Source organism: Phyllostomus hastatus, unplaced genomic scaffold (assembly GCF_019186645.2).
Source record: "Phyllostomus hastatus isolate PE091 unplaced genomic scaffold, TTU_PhHast_1.1 phas_scaffold_129, whole genome shotgun sequence".
Lineage (NCBI taxonomy): Eukaryota > Metazoa > Chordata > Mammalia > Chiroptera > Phyllostomidae > Phyllostomus > Phyllostomus hastatus.
The window spans coordinates 12,713,869-12,739,389 of record NW_025334009.1 but is presented as its reverse complement, the minus strand read 5'-3'; the positions used below and the strand labels follow the sequence as shown (position 1 = coordinate 12,739,389).

General features: G+C 45.0%; 1 protein-coding gene across 26 annotated transcripts in view; it reads left to right on the top strand.

Annotated features, from left to right (window-relative positions):
• Positions 1-25,521, top strand: part of ARPP21 (cAMP regulated phosphoprotein 21) — a 150,414-nt gene that overhangs the window by 78,655 nt on the left and 46,238 nt on the right. For 18 of the 26 annotated variants that reach the window (XM_045857078.1, XM_045857102.1, XM_045857099.1 and 15 more), the window contains 6 exons: positions 1,375-1,607; positions 6,946-7,179; positions 12,894-13,075; positions 13,989-14,093; positions 15,076-15,336; positions 17,540-17,666. In XM_045857078.1, the coding sequence (XP_045713034.1) occupies positions 1,375-1,607; positions 6,946-7,179; positions 12,894-13,075; positions 13,989-14,093; positions 15,076-15,336; positions 17,540-17,666 (1,142 nt within the window). The remainder of the gene's footprint in view (positions 1-1,374; positions 1,608-6,945; positions 7,180-12,893; positions 13,076-13,988; positions 14,094-15,075; positions 15,337-17,539; positions 17,667-25,521) is intronic. The other 8 variants (XM_045857101.1, XM_045857097.1, XM_045857094.1 and 5 more) reach the window with 3 other exon arrangements.

The following is a 25,521-nucleotide window of genomic DNA, read 5'->3' as shown; positions in this document are numbered from 1 at the left end:
CCGCTCCACTTCCGCCCCTCGCTCTGCAAAGTCCCTCTCGCAGGTTAGCTAATTCATGTTCATTATCTTTGGGTCCATTTTACCTTCTTCCATTTTCATGCAATAAAAGAAAAAGTTTAGTAAGTCAAGATGAAGGAAAACCTGAAATTTTCTGTGCACCTTCTTTACACTTTGGCTGGTGCCTGTTTCCATCAGATACGCATACTTCTAGCATCTCAACAATTCATTATTGTCTTTAGAAGAATATTTATTAGCAAAGCTACTGCTCACACCTGTGAGATTTGGATCAAGATCGAGTCTGTCCCATACACAGTGATAGGAAAATTGGGGTTATATCTATTGCCCTTGATTTATGTCCCCTTTCCTTACTAATAATCCATGAGAATCTAAGGATATTTTAATGATCCATTATTTCCAACTGCAGAAAAATCTTCGAATATGGTAGCTAAGTTACTTCTTAAAAAACCAATGAAAATGCAAATTTCATCCACTTTCCCTAGGAAAGACGCCATACGGGTTGACACACTGCTTAGGGGTTCTCTGGAGTCTTCAAACTTCACTTCCGACTATTGGCTCTCTTCCAACACATTTACTCTGTTTCTATTTGAATTTTGAACAAATGTGTTATTTCACCTACGGACTTTTTTTTTGTTATTTCCATTGATCCTCTCGAAATGTTTCATGTCAGTGTAGTGTTTCCACCATTGTTACTATCACAACAACAGGAGTCAAAGGCTCTTTCCTCTGCCCATGAAGGTTAAACGTACTGGGCAAAATTCTCCCCGGAGGTCGACAGGGTGATTTCGGTCATTTCTGTGCTGTGTGTCAGAGCCTGCTGGCGTTCAGATACATAGCTCCTAAAATTAGAAAATAAATTAATAAACGACTTTTCTGGAAGTGTGTGCATTTCCCCTTCGTCCAGCTATTTCGTGCTGAAGGGAGAGGGAACGCTCTTCTTCTTCAGCGAGAGTTGCTTTTAGGATCGTTCAAGATCATGAGCGTTTCCAAATATTGATTTATTGTTGACTTAGGTCAGGAGAATTTATCTTCCCTCCTGCCCGCAGCAGCAGTTTACAATGATGTTTTATGCCGTGATTTTCCAGTCGTTTCTCCTCCACTGGCAGAGGGATCCTGTGGCATTTGTAGGTTTGGTTTTCTCCCCTCTGTGCCACGAACGTTACATGTGGTGTGTTGGCTATCTGCACCTGAATGAGGTGTACGTGGCACTGTTTGTAAGGCAGCCGGTCTCATGGGAAGGGTTGACAAGAAGGGTCTCGTGCAGACGACTCTTCCAGGAACGGTCGCCCTCGATGTCCGCACTGCTCGTGGAATGTAACACTGTCCCTGTGCATTCTTCCGACGGCCCTGCTCCAGGGGGAACAGAGATGGCTCGGGGAGGACGTCCGGGAGCCGGCAGAGCAGCTCGGAGAATGAACTCAAGTGGCCCGACCACCAGCGGGCCTGGAGCAGCACGGACTCTGACAGCTCCAACCGCAATCTCAAGCCCGCCATGACCAAGACGGCGAGCTTTGGGGGCATCACGGTGCTGACCAGGGGCGACAGCACGTCCAGTACCAGGAGTACCGGCAGGCTCTCCAAAGCAGGTAGTTAGTACTGCAGGGGTTTACGTCCTGTGGCGTTTTCTGAATTCCGCCCCAGCTGTACAGTCAACATGCCCTCTGACTTTGAGTTAACTAATGAGGATGATGTTAGCTCCTGGGGTAGACTGAGGTCAGAACGTGCAGTTTAAACACCAATATTGCCTCTTGCTAGTTGTGCACCTAAGTCCAATTATTAACCCCCTTAATCTCCAGTGTCCTCATCTATAAAATGTAGGCGATACTAGAATAGTAGTCTAACCCCCCTCAGTAGACTATGGTAGGTTTAACTCCAATCATTTATGTGAAAGTGGTTACCAAGGCACGTGCACTGGGCAACTATTTTACGAAAGTTAGCCTTTTAAAAAGTTAATACTGTGAGTTATTTCTTAAAACCACATTGTAAGGTCATTAGGATATGAGTAGTTTCCATTTCTGCTTTGGCGTGCTGTTAGGATCCTGGGAAAGTTAGTTAACCTTTTTGTGCCTCAGTTTCCTCATCTGAGAAAAGGGAATAATAATGGCACCCATGTTGTGAAGTAATTGTTAAGATCAAGAGTTAATATACTCAAAGCAATATTTGGCAAGTTATTAGAGCTCAGAAAACAGCAGTTCTTGTTTATTTTTATTATTGCCATTTAATGTTTTCCATCCCTGCATTGCACATAAGGAAGGTGACCCTCAAAAGGTTTAGAGTTTCCAAGTAGCCAGGCTCATGCATCTGGTTTTTATTCCTGGTTTTTTTTTTCTTCTTAGTGAATAGTGATCTTTTGAGTTTAGTAGTTCAAATTTGCATGGACTGCCTTTGGGAGTCCATGATGAGGAGACATCTAGAACCATTAACTTGAAACAACTTTAAACTGATGGAAACATCTACGCCACAGGGTTCGTATTAGCTCTTCTGTCTCCCAAAAATCCCTCACCATTGTTTACAAACTACTTTGAAATGTTGACAATGAAAATATCTCATACAATCCCAAGAAAGTAACAAGTGACCCTTCAGGAGCACTCCATGAACTTAAGTGTTTCTTTTTATTTATATATTTACTATTATTATTTTAACTGAACGTATTGGGGTGACAGTGGTTAATAAAATTATATGGGTTTCAGGTGTGCAGTTCTGTAATACGTCATGTGTATATGGCATCGTGCATTCCCCAGCCAGGTCAAGTCTCTTTCCATCACCACTGTAGCTTAGTATGTACTATCCCTGTTTTTGTTTAGCTTTGGTTTTGCTTTGGAAGTGCGGAGGCCCTGACTCTCAGCTAGGGTAGGGGCTCATGTTGTGATTCCCTGCTGAGCCCTGGGTATCAGGGTACACTGGTGGCGCATTCACAGCCTGGGGCCGCAGGTGAATGGGAAGCCAGGCCAGGAGAGGAAAGGTGAATGGACAACACCGGCCAGAGGTTAGACATGGGCTACCCTAGGCTGTGAATGCCCTCCCAACCAAGCATCACTCACGCTGAAGGGGATCCTATGAAATCGAGGCTCATTATGCTAATGGTTTCCCATAATTATGTTGTTGACAAATGCCTCCTGAGAAATTATCTCATGTTTTCCTACACAGACAGGAAATTAATAGCATTTAGTTATCGTCACTACTTACATATACATATCTTGCTTCCTGGCAAGATTCAGGTGGGCTCCCACTGCCTCCTGTCATTTTTATTTGCCAATTGGAGAATTCTTGATTTCTAACTCTAATTAATTGCTCTTATAGATTCCACTATTGCAGCAACGCAAGTCAAGAAAATCCACTGTGGTGCACTTAAGCTCTTGTAAACTAAGAAAGGTTCAATAGTTTTAAATCTTCTTAAAAGGCAGAAACCAAGTACCTTAAATGGTGCACTTGAAAATTCCAGCACGCCAAAAGAGCTCTTAGGAGTTTTAAATGAATTGTCATCTCCATGCACCAACCCCCAATCATGTCCAAAGCAAAGCTTTTTGGGAACATTTAAAACACCTCAAGAATGCTAAAATGCCATGTTCTTTGAAGAATGGTTAGAAATTGTAAGTGCCTCAGACATTTTAAAAAATATATATAAGTGTCTCCATTTGAAAGCTTGTCAAGGTGCAGGAAGGGAAAGCGAAAAAATATATAAAAATTAAAGGAGATGAAGCTAGGATGTCAAAACAAACTCACAGTTTCCCAAGGTGGTTTTTAGGAAGCCCAGCTGTCAGTCTTGCTGTCGTGAGACTTCAGAACAGTGCAAGTATCCGATTTTTTGCTTCGTCATGCACAGTGGCATTGCATACTTCCTTTTTACCTTTCAGAAACCAAGTCCAGAGTTGTGACATTTAAGTGACTCTTCTCCTCCTGCAATTGCAGAGGTTGGAGCTTTACATGGATAATAATGAGACTTTTTCCAAACGGAAACGTTTTCCTACATTTTGGAAAAATGTGTTAATGAAGTCTGAACGTACAAGCACATTCCCTGGGCTGTCTTTCCCCTAATGCACCCCCCGCACGGAGCACACGGTCACCTAACAGGTGTCCAGCATACACCTGGCGGGGGTGGATGACATTCTTATGTCATGGCGTCTTCCTTGGGCGGAGAACTGGAGCGGTGCTTGGGCTGCAACCTCCGCCGCTCCTTGGTAGTGGCGGCGTGGCTAAAAGACAAGGGGATGGCATCTGTTTCTCTCCACGCTGGCTAAACTCCATGGTTTTTCTATCATCCCTCCCTCTTGATCTCCGCAGCAGGGGCTCTCAACTTGAGCTGCATCAGGATTTCTTAAAGCACAGATGGCTTGCTCAGAAACCGTGCTTGGAGAACCACTGATCCGGAGAAATGAGAGAGTCTCCCGTTTTGTTCTAACACGTTTACACGGCCTGGTATTTTGTTTTCTGGATGCAAGGGTGTTCTTGTCGTCACCTTCTTAGTCTGCACACGCGAGTGTGTCTGAAGCCAAGGAGAGAGACCGCATCTTGCTGCCCCTTCCTCTTCTGTGTATTTATCTTCGCCACTACACTGGTGCATCCTGGGTATTCTCTCCCACCTTGCCATTTCAGAAGCTTTAGGTTATTCTCCTGAACTCTGACTCCTGGATCCAGATAGAAACATTTTCTTGAATTCAGAAAAAAAATAAGTATGGTTCAGGATCCTTGAAAGAAGAAAAATTGCATCAGATGAGTTAAACAGGCAAGGAATACTGTATTCATAACTATTGCAGTAGGAGTTGAGGCTATTACAATAGGGGAGGGAGATTAAACTCAACCCCGCTGAGACAAAAGGCAGGGAAGTTTTTAGCAAGCTTGTGGAAAAGGACTTAGACTTTAGAGAGGTGGTTGGTCAATTTGATGAGGCCATCTAGGTCTGCTCATTGGTGTTTATCAAAGCCAGGCGCTTACCCTCCCATAGACCCTGACGGACAAGGGCACTATTTTTCTTGATGGTCACATTTCAAAGGGATGGCTCCCCAGTCCACACTAGATCACACTTCAGATTAGAGTTCTTCAGTGGCTTGTTGGCACCAGCTCTTTCTTCTGTCCAACCCCTCAGCCAGGATATGGGCACGATAATTTTCATAGGACCTTACGTGTCTGGGGGCAGGAAGTTTTATCATATTATTACTGTTGGTGTTGGTGTTGAGTCTACACTAGTGTTAACGCTGGACTGTGACGTCAGACCACATGTGGCAAATCCTCAAACTCTGCGACTCACACCGGGGCTCTGACTTCAGGGTCATAATATCATTGATGTGCTCTCAGAATTACTCCTAGCATTCTCAGAACTCCTTTTAGATCCTTTATTTTTCTCCCCTTATGTTATTCAGAACCTCATAAGTATTTTAAACTGGTGAGATGGAGCATCCTAAATTAACCTGGAACTGTATCATTCTTAATAGTCGAGTCGTGGAAAAAGAGAAGATTCCCATCTCAGATCACTGTAGCGGTCCGTGGTATGTTCATATGCCTGCTTTCTTTTCAGGAGGCAGTTGGGTCATGGTTACATCCAGATTAGCCTGTCAAGATCGAATTCTAGCTCTGTCATTAGCTAGCTGTGTGAGTCAACTTGAGTTTTCTATCTTCTCTATGCTTCAGTTCCCCTCTCTCTCTAGACAGTGATGGGGCTTCTTATTAGTGTTTATCCAGCTGCTCACACGTACTAAATGCTCAAGAGATATCACCGTCCTCCTTCTCAAAAACTGTCACTCTCCACTGGCCTATCTTCCCTGCAACTGCACGATGTATTTCTATCGCTTGTTTCAAAATATTTCCAGTTTCATTTAAGGGTACATTTTAGAATCTTGAAAACAATCTGAACTATTCATTATGTATGTTAACCTTGAATGCCACAGAAGAATGCATTTTTAATGACCTAAGTCAATAGTTGTGGACTAATCATGTAAAAAATTTACTGTATTCTGGCAATCCATGATATCATACAAATCATCTATTAGTTTAAATTCACAGATACAGACATTTTGGTTGGTGCATTTTTTTTCTCTGATGCTCTGGTTAATATTCAGTGCCCAGAACAGCCGTGGTCAAGGTCTCTGGAGCTGCTTGACTCTGGTTTCAGTGAAAGGCAGCGAGTGCCTGTTGGGCATGGGATGTAGCAGGTGTTTCTTTGTCCCCAGAGGAGGGAGTAGGAGATGATTATGGTTAGATTCCACCTTGGGGGCTTCTGAACACGGAGCCAGATACCTGCCATGTTTGAGAAATCCACAGTCCACAGACATCCCCGGGGACTTTACTCTTGTGCCATCTGAAGAATGCTCCATCACTGTTAGGAAGACCAAGCCCTCCTTGGTCCACCTCTTGGCTGTGTTAGAAATGCCACTGAAATGCAATTTCTGCAAATATGTGCAGCAGGGTATACAGATCATAAGCACTCCCAATAGGAGTGATCCGCTTCTACTCACATCTGGGGGAAAAGATGATTTCCAGCTCTGTGCCTTCAAAACTGAGCTTTTTGGTTGTTGGGGAACCAGTATTTTAAAATCATCTCATGATCAGCACATCACAGGACGCCTGGCAGCTCAGGAAGACATTTCCATGGCATTCATTACTCAGGGTGATAGTGCTTTTCAGGCACTGAGTTCAGAGCTTTAGGGTACCATTTACCAATTAATCACCCATGTGGCCTGCGAGACGGCCAAAAGGGGGTGTTCATTCTTAATCTCTGCTTTTTCAGGAAATTGACACATCAGAAAAACATGTAGTAGATATTTCAATAAAATGTGAGACCAAAGTGTAGGAGGGGCATGAACTATTCTCGCCCTGCAGCACTCACCTCAAACTCTTTAACGACAGATTATTTAAAGTAGCATTTAGACCCAGAGCTGTGGTCTCTGCCCTCTTTTGTGTTGAATGACGTGTTGGTCTGTGTCTCCATGGTAGGTTCGGAGTCATCCAGCAGCGCGGGCTCCTCAGGATCGCTGTCCCGCACCCATCCCCCTCACCAGAGTGCACCCCTGGTCTCAGGGGTGGCGGCCAGTTCCCCTGGCTGTGTGCCCTATCCGGACAGTGGAATGGGGAGCCAGGTCGGTTCCAGCAGCACCAGCTACATCCTCCTTCCACTGGAAGCTGCAACAGGCATCCCACCGGGAAGCATCCTCCTTAATCCACACACAGGTTGGTGTATCACCTCTGCTTGGGCAGGGACTCAAGACCAGTGTTTGTTCTTGTGTTCAATCTTATGATTTTACTAGTGAGTTGTGTGTGTGTGTGTTTTTTTATTCTTGAGCAGGAGAGCTTGTTGCATGAACCGCTATGGAAGGTCTTGATTTAGGAAGAGCAGATCTACTGCTAAAATCTCCATCTCCATATTGAAACAGTATTGGTAAAGATATAGAGATATAGATACTCCCCGGAAATCTACACTTTTCTCTCTGTTCTCTCTTCACTGACCACAGAGTTTCCCGTGTATTCCTAGGAACTGAGATCAGAGATCAGTGAGGGTTGCATTGGCATATACTAATTTAAAACTCTGTGTTTCTCAGAATAAATTCATGAGCAGCCTATGATGATGTTAAAAGTGTTTTTGCATCCAAAATATTTAAGGAACTGGAGATATTAATTGGAACACATAGTGGATTCTTAACTATAAAAGATGCTTCCTGGCCTTGCAACTTCATCCACCTCCTACCAGAGAATAAGAAATAGCTGGGGTGACGAAGCTACAGGAGCAAATTCTTAGGTACTTTAGAGATTTTAGGCCTAGACGGGTTTCAGTGGGGGTTGCAGAATTGGTAACTTCATGATTATAGTTTCTTCAAAAGTGAACGGCTATTGGTTGCTATTTTTAAATTTCTCTAGTGGCCAGTTAACTTCCACACTGGGTCCATAGGATCCAGACCATTGAGCCCATAGACTGTTGAACATCTGCTTCAAGGGGAGACTTCGCAAGCAGGGCAATGGTGCCCAGGCCTCAGGGCCATTGGATAGTATCTGCAGACATTTTGGTGATCGTGACTTAGGGAGGAGGAGGCTGCTCCCAGCATCTAAGAAGGTAGAGGCCAGAGATGCTACTAAACATCCTGCAATGCAAAGGTCAGCTCCTTCCAACGGAGGGTCATGCAGCCTAAAATATCGGGAGTGCAGTGGTTGAGGAACCCTGGGTTGGAAGGTTTGACATCGACTAGTCACGTCTTCAGAAGCCTTTCTAGTGATTGAGTTGTCTCAAAAATATACCTGAAGTTGGGTTTGGGTTATTGCAGAGTGTTTCTCTGATTGGCTACACTTGCAAATGCAAAACCGGATGTGAATCTTGAAACAATGTTCCAACTCAATCTCCTCACATATAGAGCGCCACTAGTAATTAGGAAATTCAGAGAAACATGAGAATGCGAGTAAAATAGTTACTTGAATAATTGCCACATTTTCATGAAAACATATGGCACATTCTCAAGGCAGAGTGTTTGATTGAGACATTCTGAAAATGCCATCAGCTTCAGGGAAAAGAAGGCATAATCATTTTATTGAAAACCATTTGAAAGCTTTCTGATTAGATACTTCTAAGGAGAATATTAGATTGCTTTTATTTTATTTGGATCGTCGTAAGGCACTATAAAAGAAATTAAAAGAAAACCAGGATCATATTCATTACTCTGGGTGCTGTTCAAAGTATGATCTGACTTTGTTGGCTTGCATCCTTTCACTTTTAATCGAGAGGGAGGGCCTGCAGACGGGAGCCCAGAACTCAGCATTAGTTTTGAGTGGTTTGTTTTCAGCAAAAATTGCAGAGCGTTTCCAAAAAAGCACAACAGAGTCTTTTAGGGTACAAAACAAGAATATCATTTGCAATGATAGTGTGGCTGTGTGCGAGCATGTGTATATTATCATCTGTAATCTTGTTTACAGAAAGAGAAAGACAGTGCTTTCGGGTGCCAAGTCCCCATTCTTATTCATTGGATGGAGTCATTCAGAGCTCTCATCAAAATATCTCCTTTCAAAGGGGATCCTAACGAACAAACAGGATCTAATAACACTGTCGAACAGCTTTGCTGTACGCACTTCTCTGATCTGACAAATGCTAGACATTATAATATCCCTAGGCCAGAAGGAGAATGTGTTCATAAATAAAAAAGAATCTGTAGACCAGAAGGAGATGTAAGGTGAATTAGGATTTTTTTTTCTTTTACAGAATGTGTTTATTTTTGTAAATGGAAAACATGCACATGCATGTATGTATATGTGTGGATGTGTGTTTGTGGTGTGTATATGTGAATATCTATCTATCTATCTATCTATTAAATCTAATCTCCTATAAGTCTCTACTGTTGAAACAGGAAATTTGCCCGCTTTGGGCTGGAACTCGTCTTTCTCCGTCATTGCTGTGAACTCCTGAAATCCGTACTTCTCATCCTCTGCCAAATACGTGGTAGAAATGATTGGTGTTGGGAACCAAGAGCATACAACTACTTTGCTTCTTGTGTCAATTGTCCCTGGGTTCATTTCCTTGTTATCAGCACTTCTATAAGCCCCTGTGGGAAGGGACCATCCTGAGCTATTGGTTTTTTTACTTCCCTAGAGTGGATAACAGAGTATTCTCAGGCACCATGCTTAGACACAGGTGCTCAATAATTGCATATTATTGAAATGTTATCAACTACCCATTAGAGATATTGAGGTGGATAGCAAGCAGGTTTTCATCTAGTGTCTTATATATGAGAACGTGGCTCATGGATAAAACTATGACTGATGAAATAGCTGTCTCAAGCAGGATTAAGACAAGCCAAGATTTGAAAATACGAGGGTGCCTGCCAGTCACATCTACTAAATGAAACAAAAATGCAACCTCCTTTGTCAGCACAACTGACCTGGCTCTTACTAAGTACAAAATATTGAACAAATATCCCTGCAGGTCTCCAAGTGCAGCCACAACTGTAATTTTTGCCTGGCCTTGGACTCAGCGCTCGGCTGGTCTCTTTCTCACTCAGGACCTCTGGCCTGCTCCTCCTCTGCTTTCCAGGGATCTGGGCGCCTGAGCTGCCGCCGCAGCTCTTTGTCAGAGTCACCCCTCTGTGGAGTCTTCGTCTCTGCCAGGCCAGCCCGGTTGGAGTCTTGACTTTGATCTTTCCCCAGCTGTCTCGGACTCAGCCTCCTTGTGGAAATTTTTAGCAGAAACTCATCTTTGTTTGGCTGTCTTCTTTCAACATCCAGAGATGCCAACAGCCTTTGGCAGCCCTCAAGTACTTGTTAATTCCCCGTGTATGTTGTTATTCCTTCTCGCTTTGCCTTCGTCGGTGCAAATTCGTGAGTGTGTGATGTCAGGGGCGCGCTTGAGGGACTTCAGCTGGGGCGGTCTCTTTGAAAAGGTCCTGGTGGGCTTCCAGGACCCTCTGCTTGTTTATGTTTCACAAGACTTCTAGCATCTATTCATCCAAAGCCCTTCTACCTTTGTCTTAAATGCACTGTGAAGTTTTTGTATAGTATCTGCAAACATATCTTTGCAAGATCTGAATTCATCCTTTCCTATCCACAATAAACAGCTCCTTTATAATTTGATTGATTACTTTCTAAAACCTAGAAAAGGAAAATCTTTTTCTGGACCACGTTCTTTCTTTTTAAATAAATGCCCTTCGGCCAAGTCCGTGGCAGTCTTGCTTTGGTGGTAGGAGCCAAGAGCATATGACTACTCCGCATCTTGTGGCAATTGCCCATGGGTTCGTTTTCTTGTTACCAGCACGTTTATAAGCTCTTTCGGGGGAGGAGCCATAAATTGTTGTGTTTTTGTTTTTGTTTTGCATCTTAGAATGGATAACAAAGTCTTCGCCTCTGTGCAGGTGCTCAATAATTATATATCAGTAAAATAATGTTTGTTACATGTTGTACATGTTGATATGGAGAGGGGAGAAGTTGTTCGCCTCATGGCATGTATTGGAGAGGAATGAGCACTGGGCACTGAGTCCTTCCCTCTGCCCCGGCTCAGCGCACAGCACTGGCTTACCTCTGGAATGGCTCTCTCCGTGTCTGCGCCCACACACGTGCCAGGCCCATGGGCACATGCCTGTGGGCACGCAGGAGCAGCACCTGACCTGCAACCTCTTCTGAGCTGGATAGTCCAAGGGCCAGCTAGTGTTGCCGTCCCCTTGGGACTTTAGCAGCCACCAGCCACTCTAATTGCTTGTATTTTGTGGTCACTGCATCTGGATGGGTGGAAAGGGTAGAATACAGAGACGCCACCATAACCTGACTTGAAGACCAATAGTTGCCCATCCTGGCTCTCTTAGGAAATTGTTCTCTTTCCTAGTATCCACCTTAGCTTCTTTCATTTCCCTCCGTTACTGTTACCTGTCCTTAGTGAGCATAAATTCAATAGTTTATACTTTCTTCTCCTTCCAGAAGAACCTGCCCTCTCTCTCTACCCAAGCGAATTCTTAGTACTTCTCCTACGCAATAATTTAGAAATATTTCTTTCTTCTGGTCCACAGGGTGTTGGTAATATTTCAGATAGGGGATCTACAATTTATCAAAAGAACATTGAATATTCCACAGTTATGTTTTTCACCTTAATTATGGTCAGCTTTTCATACTTCTCTGGAGTAAGTTGAAAGTTATATAAAATATAATAGATTCTTTTTTCCTTATCTGCACAGTTGTATCTGAGGGGTGTTGGAAGAGCTAAGAGCATGCATGTCAGCCGCCTGTCACGGTGCCTGCCACACTGGAAACCTGTGTGTCCTCCTTGTCTCCTTCCTTTTCCTCCCCCTCTCCTCCCTTTCATTTGCTGCCCTAGGCTCTCTTCCCTTCAGCTCCTTGCTCCTATCGCCTCCCTGGTGGGCCTTCCTCTCCTCTCCTGAAACACGGGGAGGCCAGGCCACACCTTCCTCCCTCACAGAGCCCTGGTGAGGCTCCAACAATACTGCTCTGTGAACTCCCCAAATAGTGGCAACAAAAAGTGAACTCTGCCATTATTTCAAGAGGCAAAACACTGTACTTCCCTTTGCCTTATTACCAGATGATCCCATGACAAGTTTATTCTGGATGACCTTTAAAATCTAAACCCCCCACGTATTCCTGCGTGTGTCTATTCAGAGAAGTGAGTGGGTGAATGTGGTATGTGATATCTAGATATCTATAGATCTATATAGATAGATGATAGATAGATAGATGAAAGAAAGAAAGAAAGGAAGGAAGGAAGGAAGGAAGGAAGGAAGAAGGAAGGAAGGAAAGAAAGAAAGAAAGAAAGAAAGAAAGAAAGGAAAGGAAGGAAGGAAGGAAGGAAAGGAAGAGAGAGAGAGAGAGAAAGAAAGAAAGAAAGAAAGAAAGAAAGAAAGAAAGAAAGAAAGAAAGAAAGAAAGAAAGAAAGAAAGAAAGAAAGAAAGAAAAGAAAGAAAGAAAAGAAAGAAAGAAAAGAAAGAAAGAAAGAAAGAAACGACAATGATACTGAATTGGTGACAAAGCTAGAGGAAGGTAAACAGATGTATCGGTGAATAACATGTAACCAAACTTGGCTGGAATTGTATAAAAGAAAGCAGCCCCCTCAGGGCATGCATTATCCCACTGATGGCTGCGAGGTACGGGGCAGCAAAACGCAAGGCTCCGTGAAGATCGCTTCTCTACTGGGTGCCACTGTGCACAGATGCACTGAGCTTCGGCACGTCTCCCGGGAGGTGGGAGATTTATTTACTGCTTCGTAAATTGCTCTGGGCTTACATTATTACCTGGGTGAACCGGACAGGTCGAAAACATCCAAGTCCCTACAAGGTGAAGCTCGGGTGTGCGAGGCTCCCACTGCCCCACCCCTTTACTCTAGGTTGCTTTTTAAGTATCTGTCAGAGTGGTTCTTTCTGGCCAAGGGGAGGTAAGGGGCTCACCGGGACCAAGCTCTGATTCCACCGCAGGCCAGCCCTTTGTGAATCCCGACGGCAGCCCTGCGGTGTACAACCCCCCCAGCAGTCAGCAGCCCCTGCGAGGTGCCGTGGTGGGGCCGTCCCAGCAGCCGCCGCGGCAGCAGCCCTCTCCTCAGCCGCAGCAGCAGGTGCCACCGCCGCAGCCGCAAATGGCAGGAACGCTGGTCACTCAGGTAAGGAGCTGGCCCAGTGAAACCTGGCAGCGCAGAGTCCATGGTTGCAGGTGGACAGGATTTCATCTGGATTCCTAAGTTCAGACAGAGATGAGTGTCCCATCCAGTGACTTACCTGGTGAGGGCACGGTACTGGGGAGAATGAATGACAAGTTTTTTTCTTAGGTCTAGATGCTACTTTAGTGTATCAAGGAGCCTTTCTTGGCAACTGAACATATATTCCCACCCAGGCCTTTGTACAATAGAATCTTGCCCACGCATTCCCAACACAGACTGTGTTCATGTCTGCAAAGAGTCAGTAGTAAGCTTTTTTAATCAAAGGGAAGGAAAGAAATCATTAATTCCAAGGTGACCTGACCATTCATACACCCCCTTCCAGAGATGTAGAGTTACCCCCACTGTCTAGGGTGACACGTGGCAATGTCCATGGAAGCCTGAAGTGTCCCAGGTAGGTTGCTGGAGGGAACCTTGTTTTAAATTTTTTTCCCTCACCTCTTAGTCCCTGAAGGTGGTAGCTCTTATTTGGCAAATCTCCCTGAAGGTAGTAGATTTATTTGTTGCTTCTTAAATTACTCTAGGCTTACATTATTATCTAGCTAAACCAGATGGATCAAAAATAGCCAAGTCTTCACATGGGAGAAGGTTCTGGGTCATATGCGGGGGCAATATTTTTAGGCCCAGAGGATCTAACAACATGAAAATACAGCAGCACCTTCTCAAAGGAGAGTTCACCCTGAGCCGGCAATGGCCTTGACATTCCCTTAGAGGCTGGTGGTCCCCGACTCTGGAACGCACTGAGCCAGGAAGACATGTGGGGGGCGGTGGGTGGTATCCTTCACATACGACAGCCTTCCTGTGGGACTTCATGCCCCCGTGCTTCCCTGTGACCTGATCACCGTTTTCTTTCCTCCAGTCTGTCCAGGGGCTGCAGGCTTCCTCCCAGTCAGTGCAATATCCAGCAGTCTCTTTTCCTCCCCCGCATCTCCTGCCTGTGTCCCCAACGCAGCAGTTCCCCATGGTATGGATTCTGTGGGAGCGGCTTCTCCCCTGGGAGGGCACACTCACGGGTTTTACCGCATTCCTGTGCAGGGCTGGCCAGTGCTGGGTGGGTGCCCTGGGCTGGCCATGACGGTGTGTGCGCGCGCGCGGATGTCTCGTTCTAGAACATTCCAACCCATCTTCGCAGTCATGCTTGGTTGGTTGGTTTTTGTGTTATCTGGCCCGTGTTGAGTGGTTCTGTCATCTTAAACCTTTTTAAGAGTTTACCAGCTAATCAGGAATTGAATGCTTTCAGAATGAGGAGTTGGAAACACAGAGACACGTGAACTTGGTGTGAGGCTTTGGGGAATACCTTAAAGTCAGTGCCGAGATGGTCACCGTCATCACCCTTATGCTCCCGATAGAGTTTTGCCCCTCACATCCCAGCCCCCTTTTTTCCCCTTCACTTTCCCTCCATGTACTAGGTCCTTCGGGACATGAAGAGCGAGCATTGCCCCTAAATCGCAGGTCGGGCCAGTGAACAAAGACTCCCTAATAGACAAGTGGGGTCCCACCCAGCCTGTTGGTGATGCCAGTCCTGAGTCCATCTTTGCAGCAGCCATGGTGACAATGGCCTTGAGTCTTTCCTCCTCTCCCCAGAGGCAGATCTGTGGCTACTGCTGGGAAGACCGGCTGACCCTTCAGGACGGAACACCACACCGTCCCTGTCTCAGCACCATCCTGAGGAGCCCACCCCTTAATGAAAGAAACAACTTGTTTCCATTGAAAGAGGGAGTTAGGGCCAGATTGGGTTACCATCTCTGCTCCTTGGCATGATTAAATCGGTGTTCTCGCGTTCCGTTCTCTTGTTCTGGACGGAGGATTCCTTTCTTTTATTTCCCCAAAGTGCACTCCCTGCCTCTCCCACAAGGCCAGGCACGTGGCCGGTGTCTGCCCCTCTGTGCCTCTCCCGTCCCTAAGCTGGTCTCACTGATCTGTTCCTTTCTTTCCGGGCCTCGCAGAGAGAAGATGTGGCGACACAGTTCAGCCAGATGAACCTGAGCAGGCAATCCTCAGGAGAGACTCCGGAGCCCCCACCCGGCCCGGTCTACCCGCCCTCCCTCCTGCCCCAGCCAAGCCAGCAGCCCGGCTACGTCATCGCCTCCGCCGGCCAGCAGCTGCCCGCCGGAGGGTTCTCGGGCTCTGGGCCTTCCATCTCCCAACAAGTCCTCCAGGCCCCTCCCTCGCCACAGGGCTTTGTGCAACAGCCTCCACCTGCACAGGTGAGCAAGCTTTTTCTCACACCCGTGACCACAGGTGATTTGTGGTGCACTTGGGCCTCTCTAGTTCCAGGTGGAGTATCAGCAGTTCAACATGTCTTGCTCTTCTGGTCCAGACTTACATTCCCCACCTGTGGGACCTGGTCTGTCCTGTTCATCAGTTGTGGAAAGCCTTGGGTCTCAGAAAGTATGTTTAAGTAAACTGACCCGACCGTCCATGCTACAAGTACAGCGGGGAAACATCCCAATGTCCAGACTGCTGGAACAGAGGCCACGTGAGAGCAGTCCCTTCCCCGCGGTGCCCTGCTCGCTGGATTGCCCGGGAAGGCACGGCTGTGGGGAAGAGGAGGGCCTGCCCCTAGGGGACTTTCAGCACCCTCACGTCGCTGCTCTGGACACGTGTTCTTCCCTTTCCTATCGATTCGCAGCATTTTCTGGAGCCAGCCTGGCGCTCCGGGTAGGAGCCCCTCTCTTCCCCTCAGGAGAAAGCTCAGCCGACATCCACGGTCCTCCCCTTTCCCTTGGGGGAAGCCGAGCTCACTCGTGCACTCACAAGTAGCCATGAATCATATTTAATTGACTTGAGCATGTGAGACGCCGCAGATCACTGATTTTTACTGTCTTCTCAGAGACTGATTACGTGTCGCTGTTCACCACCAAACATCTCTGGTGCTCTCCTGGGTATCCCTGGCAGAATATTGCAAGTGATTACTGTCAAGATGTAAGATGCAGAGAGGCATTTTCTGGTCCATTTTCAGTGCACACGTATCCCAAGCAAATTCCATCCTAATTATAAAATATTGTATTGGACGAGCTCCTTAAAGTACAGTGTCACCTTCTCATCATTTGTTTCACCGAATGAACGTCTTGAATAAATTATTTTCTTTTCAAGCCATGCAGAACCCTCCACCATGAAGTAATATTCACTCAGCTGTTCATTTTCATTTAAGTGGTTAATTAATAGTTCATCTTCAGTTGCCTTCTCCATGATGTCTCCTTGCTAATAGAATTTAAAGAGTTGTGAAAAATAATTTTAAGTTGTAGGAGAAAGGGCCTCATTAATATGTCAATTATTTTGCTAATAAATACGTTAAACTTAACTGTTGGGGAAATTATTTAGCTCTTTTAGCCTCTATAGCATACAAGTGTTCTTATACATTTTTACTGTCAAAGAGGTGGCAGAATGTTTCATTGAAGACTTTTTTAATGAGAGTTCTTCCTTGATGAAAGAATGTCAGTGTCAGGGGATGGCCAAAGCAAAGACAGCTCAGAGCCCAGGGTGTGTCTGAAACAGAAAGGGCTTCTGCCACAGCAGTGATTTCATTCCCCCCTTCAACAGATGGAAAAATAGAAAGAGGAAGAGGGGGGAAAGGAAACAGGCATTCATTATTCATGATCAGTTTGGACGTCCACGAATTTCTTTTTGAGAAGAAACAAAGGTTAAAGTGTAGGGTAAAACCCATAGTGATTTTCAATTACTTTAGGAGACATTTTAAAAGTTGGTTACTCCATGATGGAACAAGGAAAAGAACACTTGAGGTACAGCCCATGGGCAGACGTGCAAATGTGGAGACGTGCCATGCGTGCTTTTTTCATTAAGTAAAAACAACACAGAGCGTAGCGTTTTCAAACCGCCACCACTGTATTGGTGGTTACGAGTAGCTCAGCTGGGACGACTCTTCTCTGCTAGTGTTTTCAAACCGCCACCACTGTATTGGTTACGAGTAGCTCAGCTGGGATGGCTCTCCTCTGCTCCACACGGTGTGGGCTGGGGCTGGAACACCCAAGACGGCCTCACTCCCATGCCTAGAACTCGGTGTAGCCTCGCAACCGGGGTGCCACATGGCCCTTTTCTCCAGCTGGACAGCCCGGACTTCTCCTGGGGTCTGGGCCCTGCTCCCACCAAAGGGGAAGCTGCACGGCACGCCTTCATAAGGATCAGGCTTGCAAGTCTCCGAAGTCACCACGTATCGAAGCCAGCCACAGAGCCAGCTGGGATTCAAGGGCTGGGGAAACAGAGATCCCCTCTTCATGGGAGGAGCTGCGTGCACACACATGCCGGCCTGGGGGAGGATTTTGGCAGCTATGTTTATAATCTACTACAATTGCATGATGCCACCTGATGACAGTATATTTTATATTTTTTTAAAAAATGTTACTTAACCTACCATCATCCTTCCCTGCTGTTTTTCCCTTTCTTCCCCAGATGCCCATTTATTACTACCCATCTGGTCAGTACCCTACCTCAACCACGCAGCAGTACCGGCCCATGGCCTCCGTTCCGTACAGTGCTCAGAGGGGGCAGCAGATGCCGCAGACAGCACAGCAAGCAGGTACTTGGAATCCGTCTCCCATTTCCTCCTCTAACCCAGTTATTCTTGCACATAAATCTCTCGGCGGTCCTCTCAGAATGAGAATCCATGCGTGGCCATTGAAATCAGCTCATTTCCCTTACCCAGAGAAGAAAATGGAGCATTTGATTAACTCTGTCTGGAAGAGGAACAGGTACAAGAAGGCGAATCTCCCGTCACCGCAGTGTCCCAGGCATGCATGCTAAATGCAGTCTCCGTGACTTATTTTTGGATCCTCTTAGTGTCTTTTGAAGCAGAGAGCCAGCCACACCCCCGCCTTCCTAGTGCATACCTTTCTTTTTCTTTTTTTCTTTTTCCTTTTTAACCTAAAGAGAATTCTTCCCCCATTCCCCAGGCTAGGGGACCACATTAGGTTGTCTCCATACCATCCTTAAATGCCCTGTCTTAAAAGAAGGCCACTGACCTTGCAGCCTGTGTCCCGGTGGAACCCTGACTCCTCGGCTCGCTTTCTCGAGGGCCGCCCACCTGCAGCCCGGAGCTCGGCAGCCACTGTGCAGTGGGAAGGGGGGCCGATGCACTGTACGAGAGTGAGTAGCAGGTCTCACAGTGAACCGGTCTCTTTCCCTACTGTGTCACACTCCTAACGGGATGCCGTTCCCCCAAGAGCAGCAGCAACCCAGCAGGGCTGAGTGACTTGTGCTAGGGAGAGGTTTCTGTCCTTCCTGCTGACCACACTGCAGGGAAAACTGCTAATTGTCATGCTGAAGACCGCCGGCCTGGGGACCCTGCCTTCCTTCCGTAAGTAGGTCCGGTTAGAGCGTGTGCTTCCCACGGCTGCTCATCAATGCCTGCTCCGTCGTCTGTCGTCTGGTTTCTGCACCGAATATGTGTTTATGTGTATATGATATCTACAGGTACATACATGCAATAGAAACAGGACATGTACCATGTTCATTGGCTATGGCAAAAAGCACAGTCCTTGCCACAGATTAATACCAATAGCCATCCTAAGAATGCTGCTAGTGTTTTGTCAGATTGAAAAGATAATTAAATTCCTCTGTATTTTGTATAGCTGTAGGTTCTTTAGTTCATCTTGTGGCCATTTAAAGTCTGTGGGAGAAGAATTAGAGGAATGCGTAGCACCTAACCAGAATTTGTCTTGTTTCAACACTGTATTACTTTGGGAATGATTATATTTTGACCTCTGAATTGACTTCACACTTTTTCAGTAATAAGAGCACAAAAAGGTTTTAAATTACTAGTTATTTTTAAAAGCATTTGGTAATGTTTTCTCTGATTGTTGGAAAATGGTACTAGCTCTATCATTTGGTGGTAACTGTGCTATCAGTTTAGATATATTCAGAGTAATGTGTTGTTTGCATCCTGCACTGTCTTATTTTCTTCTGCTAATGTTTATCAAAAAATTAATTTATAACTTTCTAGATATTGGTCCAACAGCCATAACAAAGTTTTCCTGTTAGTTCCCAAAGCCTTTAGAAGAAGAAAGATGCACGTATCTAATTATGCAAATATTTTAAGTTTAGTTTGGTGCCATTGTGTGACGGTTCTCTAAACAGCTATTTCAGTCCTGTGCTAGAGTTGAGTCCATAGATGGGAACGTGGTTACAAACGTTCTGGAACCCACTAACCCTGTAAACTCTGGGTCTACGCAAGGGGTGGGCCTGAAAAAGTTGGGTGAATGTGTTCATGGGGCAACAGACTCAGATTAGGAATAAGCCTCAGGTTTCCCACTAACTTCACTTATGAGTGTCCCCACAAGGGAAAATACGTGTGACACTTTTTACTTTTTTTAAAAAGAGTGGGATGCAGAAACCACCCTCCCCATCCTAGAGAGACCTAACTGGTCTCAACTGCGTTCCGTAGCAGCCTGGTGGCCTTGACTGGCCCCATGCTCCCACCTCACCACGGAGGTGCCACCTCCGAGGTGAGATAATGACATTGCAATTAGAAGAGTGCATTCTAAAGCAGCACCCTGCTCGAAATAGAAGCACTGTTTCTGGTGTTAAGGAAGGGGACTTGGGGAGAGGAGAAGAGAGAAATGATACATGAACCGTATCCAGAAGCAGAACATCGGTAGACACAGGTGGACTGAGACATTTGAGCTCCTGCTTTCTGTGGCCATCCCAGGGGATGTCACACCTAAAATCCAATGCAGTGTCCACTGCAGTGTTGAATTCACTGAATGTTTGGGAAGGCAGATGGTCTGCCCTGGCCTCGCTGAGAATCGCCACTGCTGATAAAATGCAGGTGACCCAGCACACGCAATGTCTTCTGACAGTGCACGGAGGCCCCTGGTCCTGTCACTGGCAGGCCTTTTGCCGAGTTCAGGTGACACCATCAGAGACTTTCCAAAAGGACATAGCAGGGTTATTGGGGGAGCAACTATTTGTCAGAGGACTATCTCAGAGAGGAAAGAGCCTCTTTGGGTAGCTATAAAAGTCAGATTTCCTGGAAGAGCTTGAAGATAGGCCCTCTCTCTCTCTTTAATTGACCTTGGACCTGTGTTGGCATGGCACACCACACAGTGCCGCCCTACCTCACGCTCCCTCCTGTCCCCTACAGTTTTCTATCTTGAATCCGACCCTCTCCCATCTTCTGCTGGTACCGACCCCAGACTGTATCCTAGCAAACTCAGCTATCACGGGATAAGCATTAGAATGGGACAAGATTATGTCCGCTGTAGCCAAATGAGATTTTAATCTCAATTTGCTTCGTGGCACTGTTCTTAATCTTCATTTAATTACAGTTGAAAAGTGTTTACTTCTTCTCCTTCATTCTTGGAAACTGAAAGTGCTGTAAGTTACTACATCTTTCCAAGGCCTTAGAACCATACACAGTGGAATTTTAGACAGTGCCTTGGGTATTCCATGGTTGATAAATAGGGGGACATGTGAGTTACACTGGGGCCCAGTGAGGGGACAGAAGGTCCTCCCCTGAGGGATTTTGTGCTCTTTACCTCCCAGTGGGTGAAGAATGTGCTAAGCATGTGGCAGGCAGTGCTTATGCTGGTGGTGATTCTAAATAAAGGCCATTAATATTAAGAAACTTTGGAGAAATTAAATGGTAAACCTGCCCGGTGGTATTTGAATTTTGTAGCAACATATGTGAGGAAAATAAAGACCTTGAACACAGAAATTTTTCTAATGGAAAAACCGTTTATTGTCAGTTTGGCATTATCGGGTCCCCCCAACAGTGGAGGGAGTGGCAATTGTTGATAACCAACAACTAACTCTATTAGAAAGCAGTTATCAGGTTAGAGCTTATAAAAATAAATCTATGGTTTTCAAACCCTTCTGGCTTTGAAAGGCTTGGACATGAGTGTCTTACTGGATAACATGTTTTTCTCAGTGGTCAAATAGTGAAATGAAATGCTGAGAAGCAAACCTTTCAGTCCTTAATGTTGAGGTTTATTTTAGTAGTCAATTATCATGCTGCTTTTAGTAAACACCTATGTTGTTATGGTTTTACTCTTGATTAATAACATCTCGAAGGCCACAGAAATGTTAATTATAATTATACCCACCCTGAGATCAGGATCTCTTATGGGTTAGTTGCTGTGCTAAATGTTTACCGACATTGCAATGTTTAATCCCCACCACAAATTTACAAGGGAAATGTTAGCTATAGCACTCCTGTTTGACAGACAGGTAAGCCATTACACAGAGAAGTGAAATAAGTTACTCCACATCGCAAGGTTGATGGAGTTGGGAGGAGCACCAGATGACAGTGGTTTTAAGCCTGAGCATAAGCCACGTCATGGTAACAACATAAGCACAGTTCCTAGTTTTGCCATTATTGCCTGGTACGGATGATCACATAGAAACCTGCATGTTGGGACTAAATAGCATGCCCACCTGACAGAAGCACATAACATTTAATTAATTATTCAAATGCACAAGTAGGCATTAATAGCAGAACACATGAGGAACCCTGGACTTGAGCTTCCGGATGCACCATGGCTTCCACTCTGCTTTCCAGAGCTGGACAAGAGCAGACAGCAGAGGGCAGCTGAGACGTTTACGCATGAATCATACATTGGAAAGGGGGTGGGGAGAAGACTTTCTCTTAGTGTCTCCAGCTCCAAATTCCCTTTTCAGTTTGACTTAAAAGGAAATGTATGTAGCTTCATTCTCGCCTCTCCAAAATCTTGGACATGTCCTACGTGTAGCATGAGCTCATAAAGCCCTGCATGCATTTATCAGTGGGCGTTTGGGGATGGCTAAGTCACAGTTTGGTATCAGAATAACGCTGGCCTTGTAACGTGAATGGGGAGGTGTTTCGTTCTCTTTTTGAAAAAAAAATTGTGTAAAATTTGTGGTAAAATTTTTTTTGATGTTTGATAGACTACTCCAATGAAACCATGTGGGTCTCAAGATTTTTACAGTAGAAGCATTATTGTTTACTTTTTATTTAAAGATAGTTTCCAAAGCTGTTTAATTATGAATTCAATTAATTATGGTTATAGGACTACTAAGATCACCTGTCTCATCTTTGCTGACTTTCAGTAATTTGTGGTCATTGAGAAATAGTCCATTTCATCTGAGTTGTTGAATTCACAACTATAAAATTGTTAGTGTTACTTCTTCATCATCCTTTTAATGGCTAATGGATATGTTGTGATATCCTGTTTCATTCTTGATGCTGATGATGTTTAAATTCCCTTGTTTTATTTTTGTCAGTCTTGCTAGATTTATCAAGTTTATTGATCTTTTCAAAGAACTAGCTGTTTCTTTCACTGACTGTTTCAATTTATTTTTTACAGTTTTGTTGACTGCTGCATTTACCTTTATTATTTTCTTCCTTCTGCTCACTCCAGGTTTATTTTGCTCTACTTTTTTTGTAGTTACTCAAGGAAGAGTGTTAGATTATTTGTTTGAAAACTTTTTTTCTAATGTAAGCATTTAGTGCTGAGTTTCTCAGGTCTGCTTTGGCTGTGCCACACGTATTTTCATACAGTACATTTTCTTTTTTAAATTTGTTTAAAGATTTCATTTATTGATTTTCAGAGAGAGGAGAAAGGAGGGAGAAAGAGAGGGAGAAAAACGTTGATTGGTTGCCTCTCGCATGCCCCCAGCTGGGGACCTGGCTGGCAACCCAGACACGTGTCCTGACTGGGAATCAAATCAGCAAGGGTGCAGTACATTTTCCTTTTCACTCATCTCTTTGCATTTTTAACTTTTTAAAGATTTCCTTTTCAACTGCAGATGATTTGGAGATGCATTGTTGAATGCCGAATTGTTTAGAGCTCTTCCTGTTATATTTCCATTATTGATTCTAGACTGATTCCATTAGAATCAGAGAACATAATCTCCATGGATTCAATTCTTGTGAAATTGTTGAGGCTGGTTTTACAGCCTAGGATATTGTTTACCTTGGTGAACGTTTCACGAGCATTTGAAAAACTGGGCGCTCTGCTGTTGTTGCATGGAACATTTTATACATGATAATCAAATCCTGATCATTTATTGTGTTGTTCAGAACTTCTGCACTTCGGTTGATTTTTCCACTTACTAGTTGTATCAGTTGCTGGGAGGCGGATATTCAGGACTCCAACTATAGCACTCCCTAAAGTTGCAAAATGAATCTCAAGGTGAAGGTCATCCCCAGGACCCCCAAAGACCCAGGATGGAGAGGATGGAGGGGAAACTTTGAAGTTATTACCCTGTTAGCTTCCCAAATAAACAATAAATGTTTTGTTCCCTAAGTTAGAAACATTCCATAAGAATAGCCTAGAAAGTAAAGATTCTCTGACCATATGTAGCTGTTACGTGGCTGTTCCTATAAGTTGCTGCCTCTGTCTCTTTGTTGGCAGGTGTTCAGTGCTGCTGCTTAATGCCAGTAAGATTACTTCAGGTTTAGGTAGAATGACAAAGTTAGATAACTGTCTGAATAGGCGATCCAACAGCTCTGCTTTCCTAATAGACCAGAAGATTCCATATTCTGAGATATCACGGGAACAGGAGAATAGGAAGAGAAGACGCCTGCAGGGCAGGCGAGGAGGGCAGAAAAACGCAGAACTTGAGTGAATCTTAAATTAGCTGAACTTCGAACTGCAGTAAATCATTTGGTTGTGGATTCCGAAAACTGTGGAGATGCCTCTCCCCTCTGCTTCTTAAAAGCTGCTCCCCACTTGCAACCACCTGCTGTATGATCCACTGGGGGTAAAAACCAGTGTTACAGAGCACTTTTCATGAAAATGTTTTACTTTTCAAATCAGTGTTCAGAAGGAGACCATGAAAAGGGAGTCTTAACAATACATCATGCGGCAACATCTCATACAGGTTTCGTGAGGCCGCTTTAAGCCTCCTGGCTTCTGCCCTGTTCCTCTCCGGCCTCTGTGTTGAGTAACGATGCTCCAAGCAGCCTTGCAATAGCAGAGCTGGACTCTCTTGCAGGAGACAAAGGTGGAGGTCTTTAGAAGTTTCCGAGCCTCTTTTCTCCCTCTTTCCACTTATAGTCAATAGAAACCTCACTTGGACTTTGTCTTAAGTTCCGCTGACAGCCGTCATGAGATCTAGATAGTAGAAATAGAAGTGGAGTGTGATCACTGCGTTTGGGAAATAAGGAACCTGAAGGCCAGCCTCCTGCCTGATGTGGAGTCTCCCATCAGAGCCAGTAGGGCGGCTTCGACGATTTCAGTGTTTACAGACTGAGGAACAAATGCTGGTTTCAGAAGCTCAGCAGGCTTCCTCAGGCTGGCAGAGTCTGACTGGGGAGATTTGGCCCTTAATTTTGTCAATTCGGTGCCACAGAACAGATGCAGCTTGTAAGGAGAGCACAGAAACAGGAGTGACATTTGGAGCTATGTTACCTCCCTGGCCCCACCCCTCCTAAGAGGGAAGTTGGTGCTTCCCCACCTTCACAGCATCGCCTTCTTCTGCCCCAACAGAGAAGGTGGAGATAAGCCTTACACCAGGCTTCCTGGGGTCCCCATTAATCAGAGACGGGAATGATGGGTACAGATAAAGATCGTGATTAGTTTCAAACACATGTAAATAAAAGGCATAACGCTGAATGGTGAGGGAAGAGGAGACTGGGCCAGGGAATGTAAGATGCCATTTACTTTAGTTTTCTACCTGATAACAGGATGGCGGCATCATCCAGGAATCAGCCTGTCATACTCCGCCCCTTAGGATACAGATTGCATCGATTCGAACCTTCATTCTACACATGCAAACCCCAGCTGGGCGTAGGGAGTTCCTCACGGAAGAAGGAGAGAGTTTGAGGGTGTCAGGCTGTTAGAAACACACACTATACAATAGGCCATTAGATTTTTCTGTTCCTTTCTGAGGCAGAAATCCAAAGTACCTTGTACCTCATTCGGTAGAGCGATGTATACTCCTTCTAGCCCCTTCCACACACAGGTCAACCCCAGGCCTCCAAAGAGTCCTAACAAGAGCTTGTAAATGCCATGCCCACCCTCTCATATGGTGTGGAATTGGGGAGGTGGTTACTGTTGCCAGTGCTCCTCCAACTTTAATGCGTATATATACTAGTGAGGATCTTGTTCAAATGTCTATTTTGATGCAGTAATTCTTAGGTGAATCCTAAGATTCTGAAGTTCTAGCCTGCCCACAAGTGGTGCTGATGGGTTGGTCTACCACCGTGAGAGAAATGTGATAGATAGCACATTATTTTAGTCATTGCAAAGAGAAAGGACCACCCAGATTTAGTCTTTCATTTGACATTATCTGTATTTTAGGCACAAATCTAATACTTCATAGTGCATCATGTAGGATCTTATGAATTATATCTAGTAAGTATTTAAAATTAGTGCATTAATGGCTACAAATCCAAATTTTGAGTAGAACATAAATACAGCATGATTTTACTACATAGCAAGTACTCCCAAGTG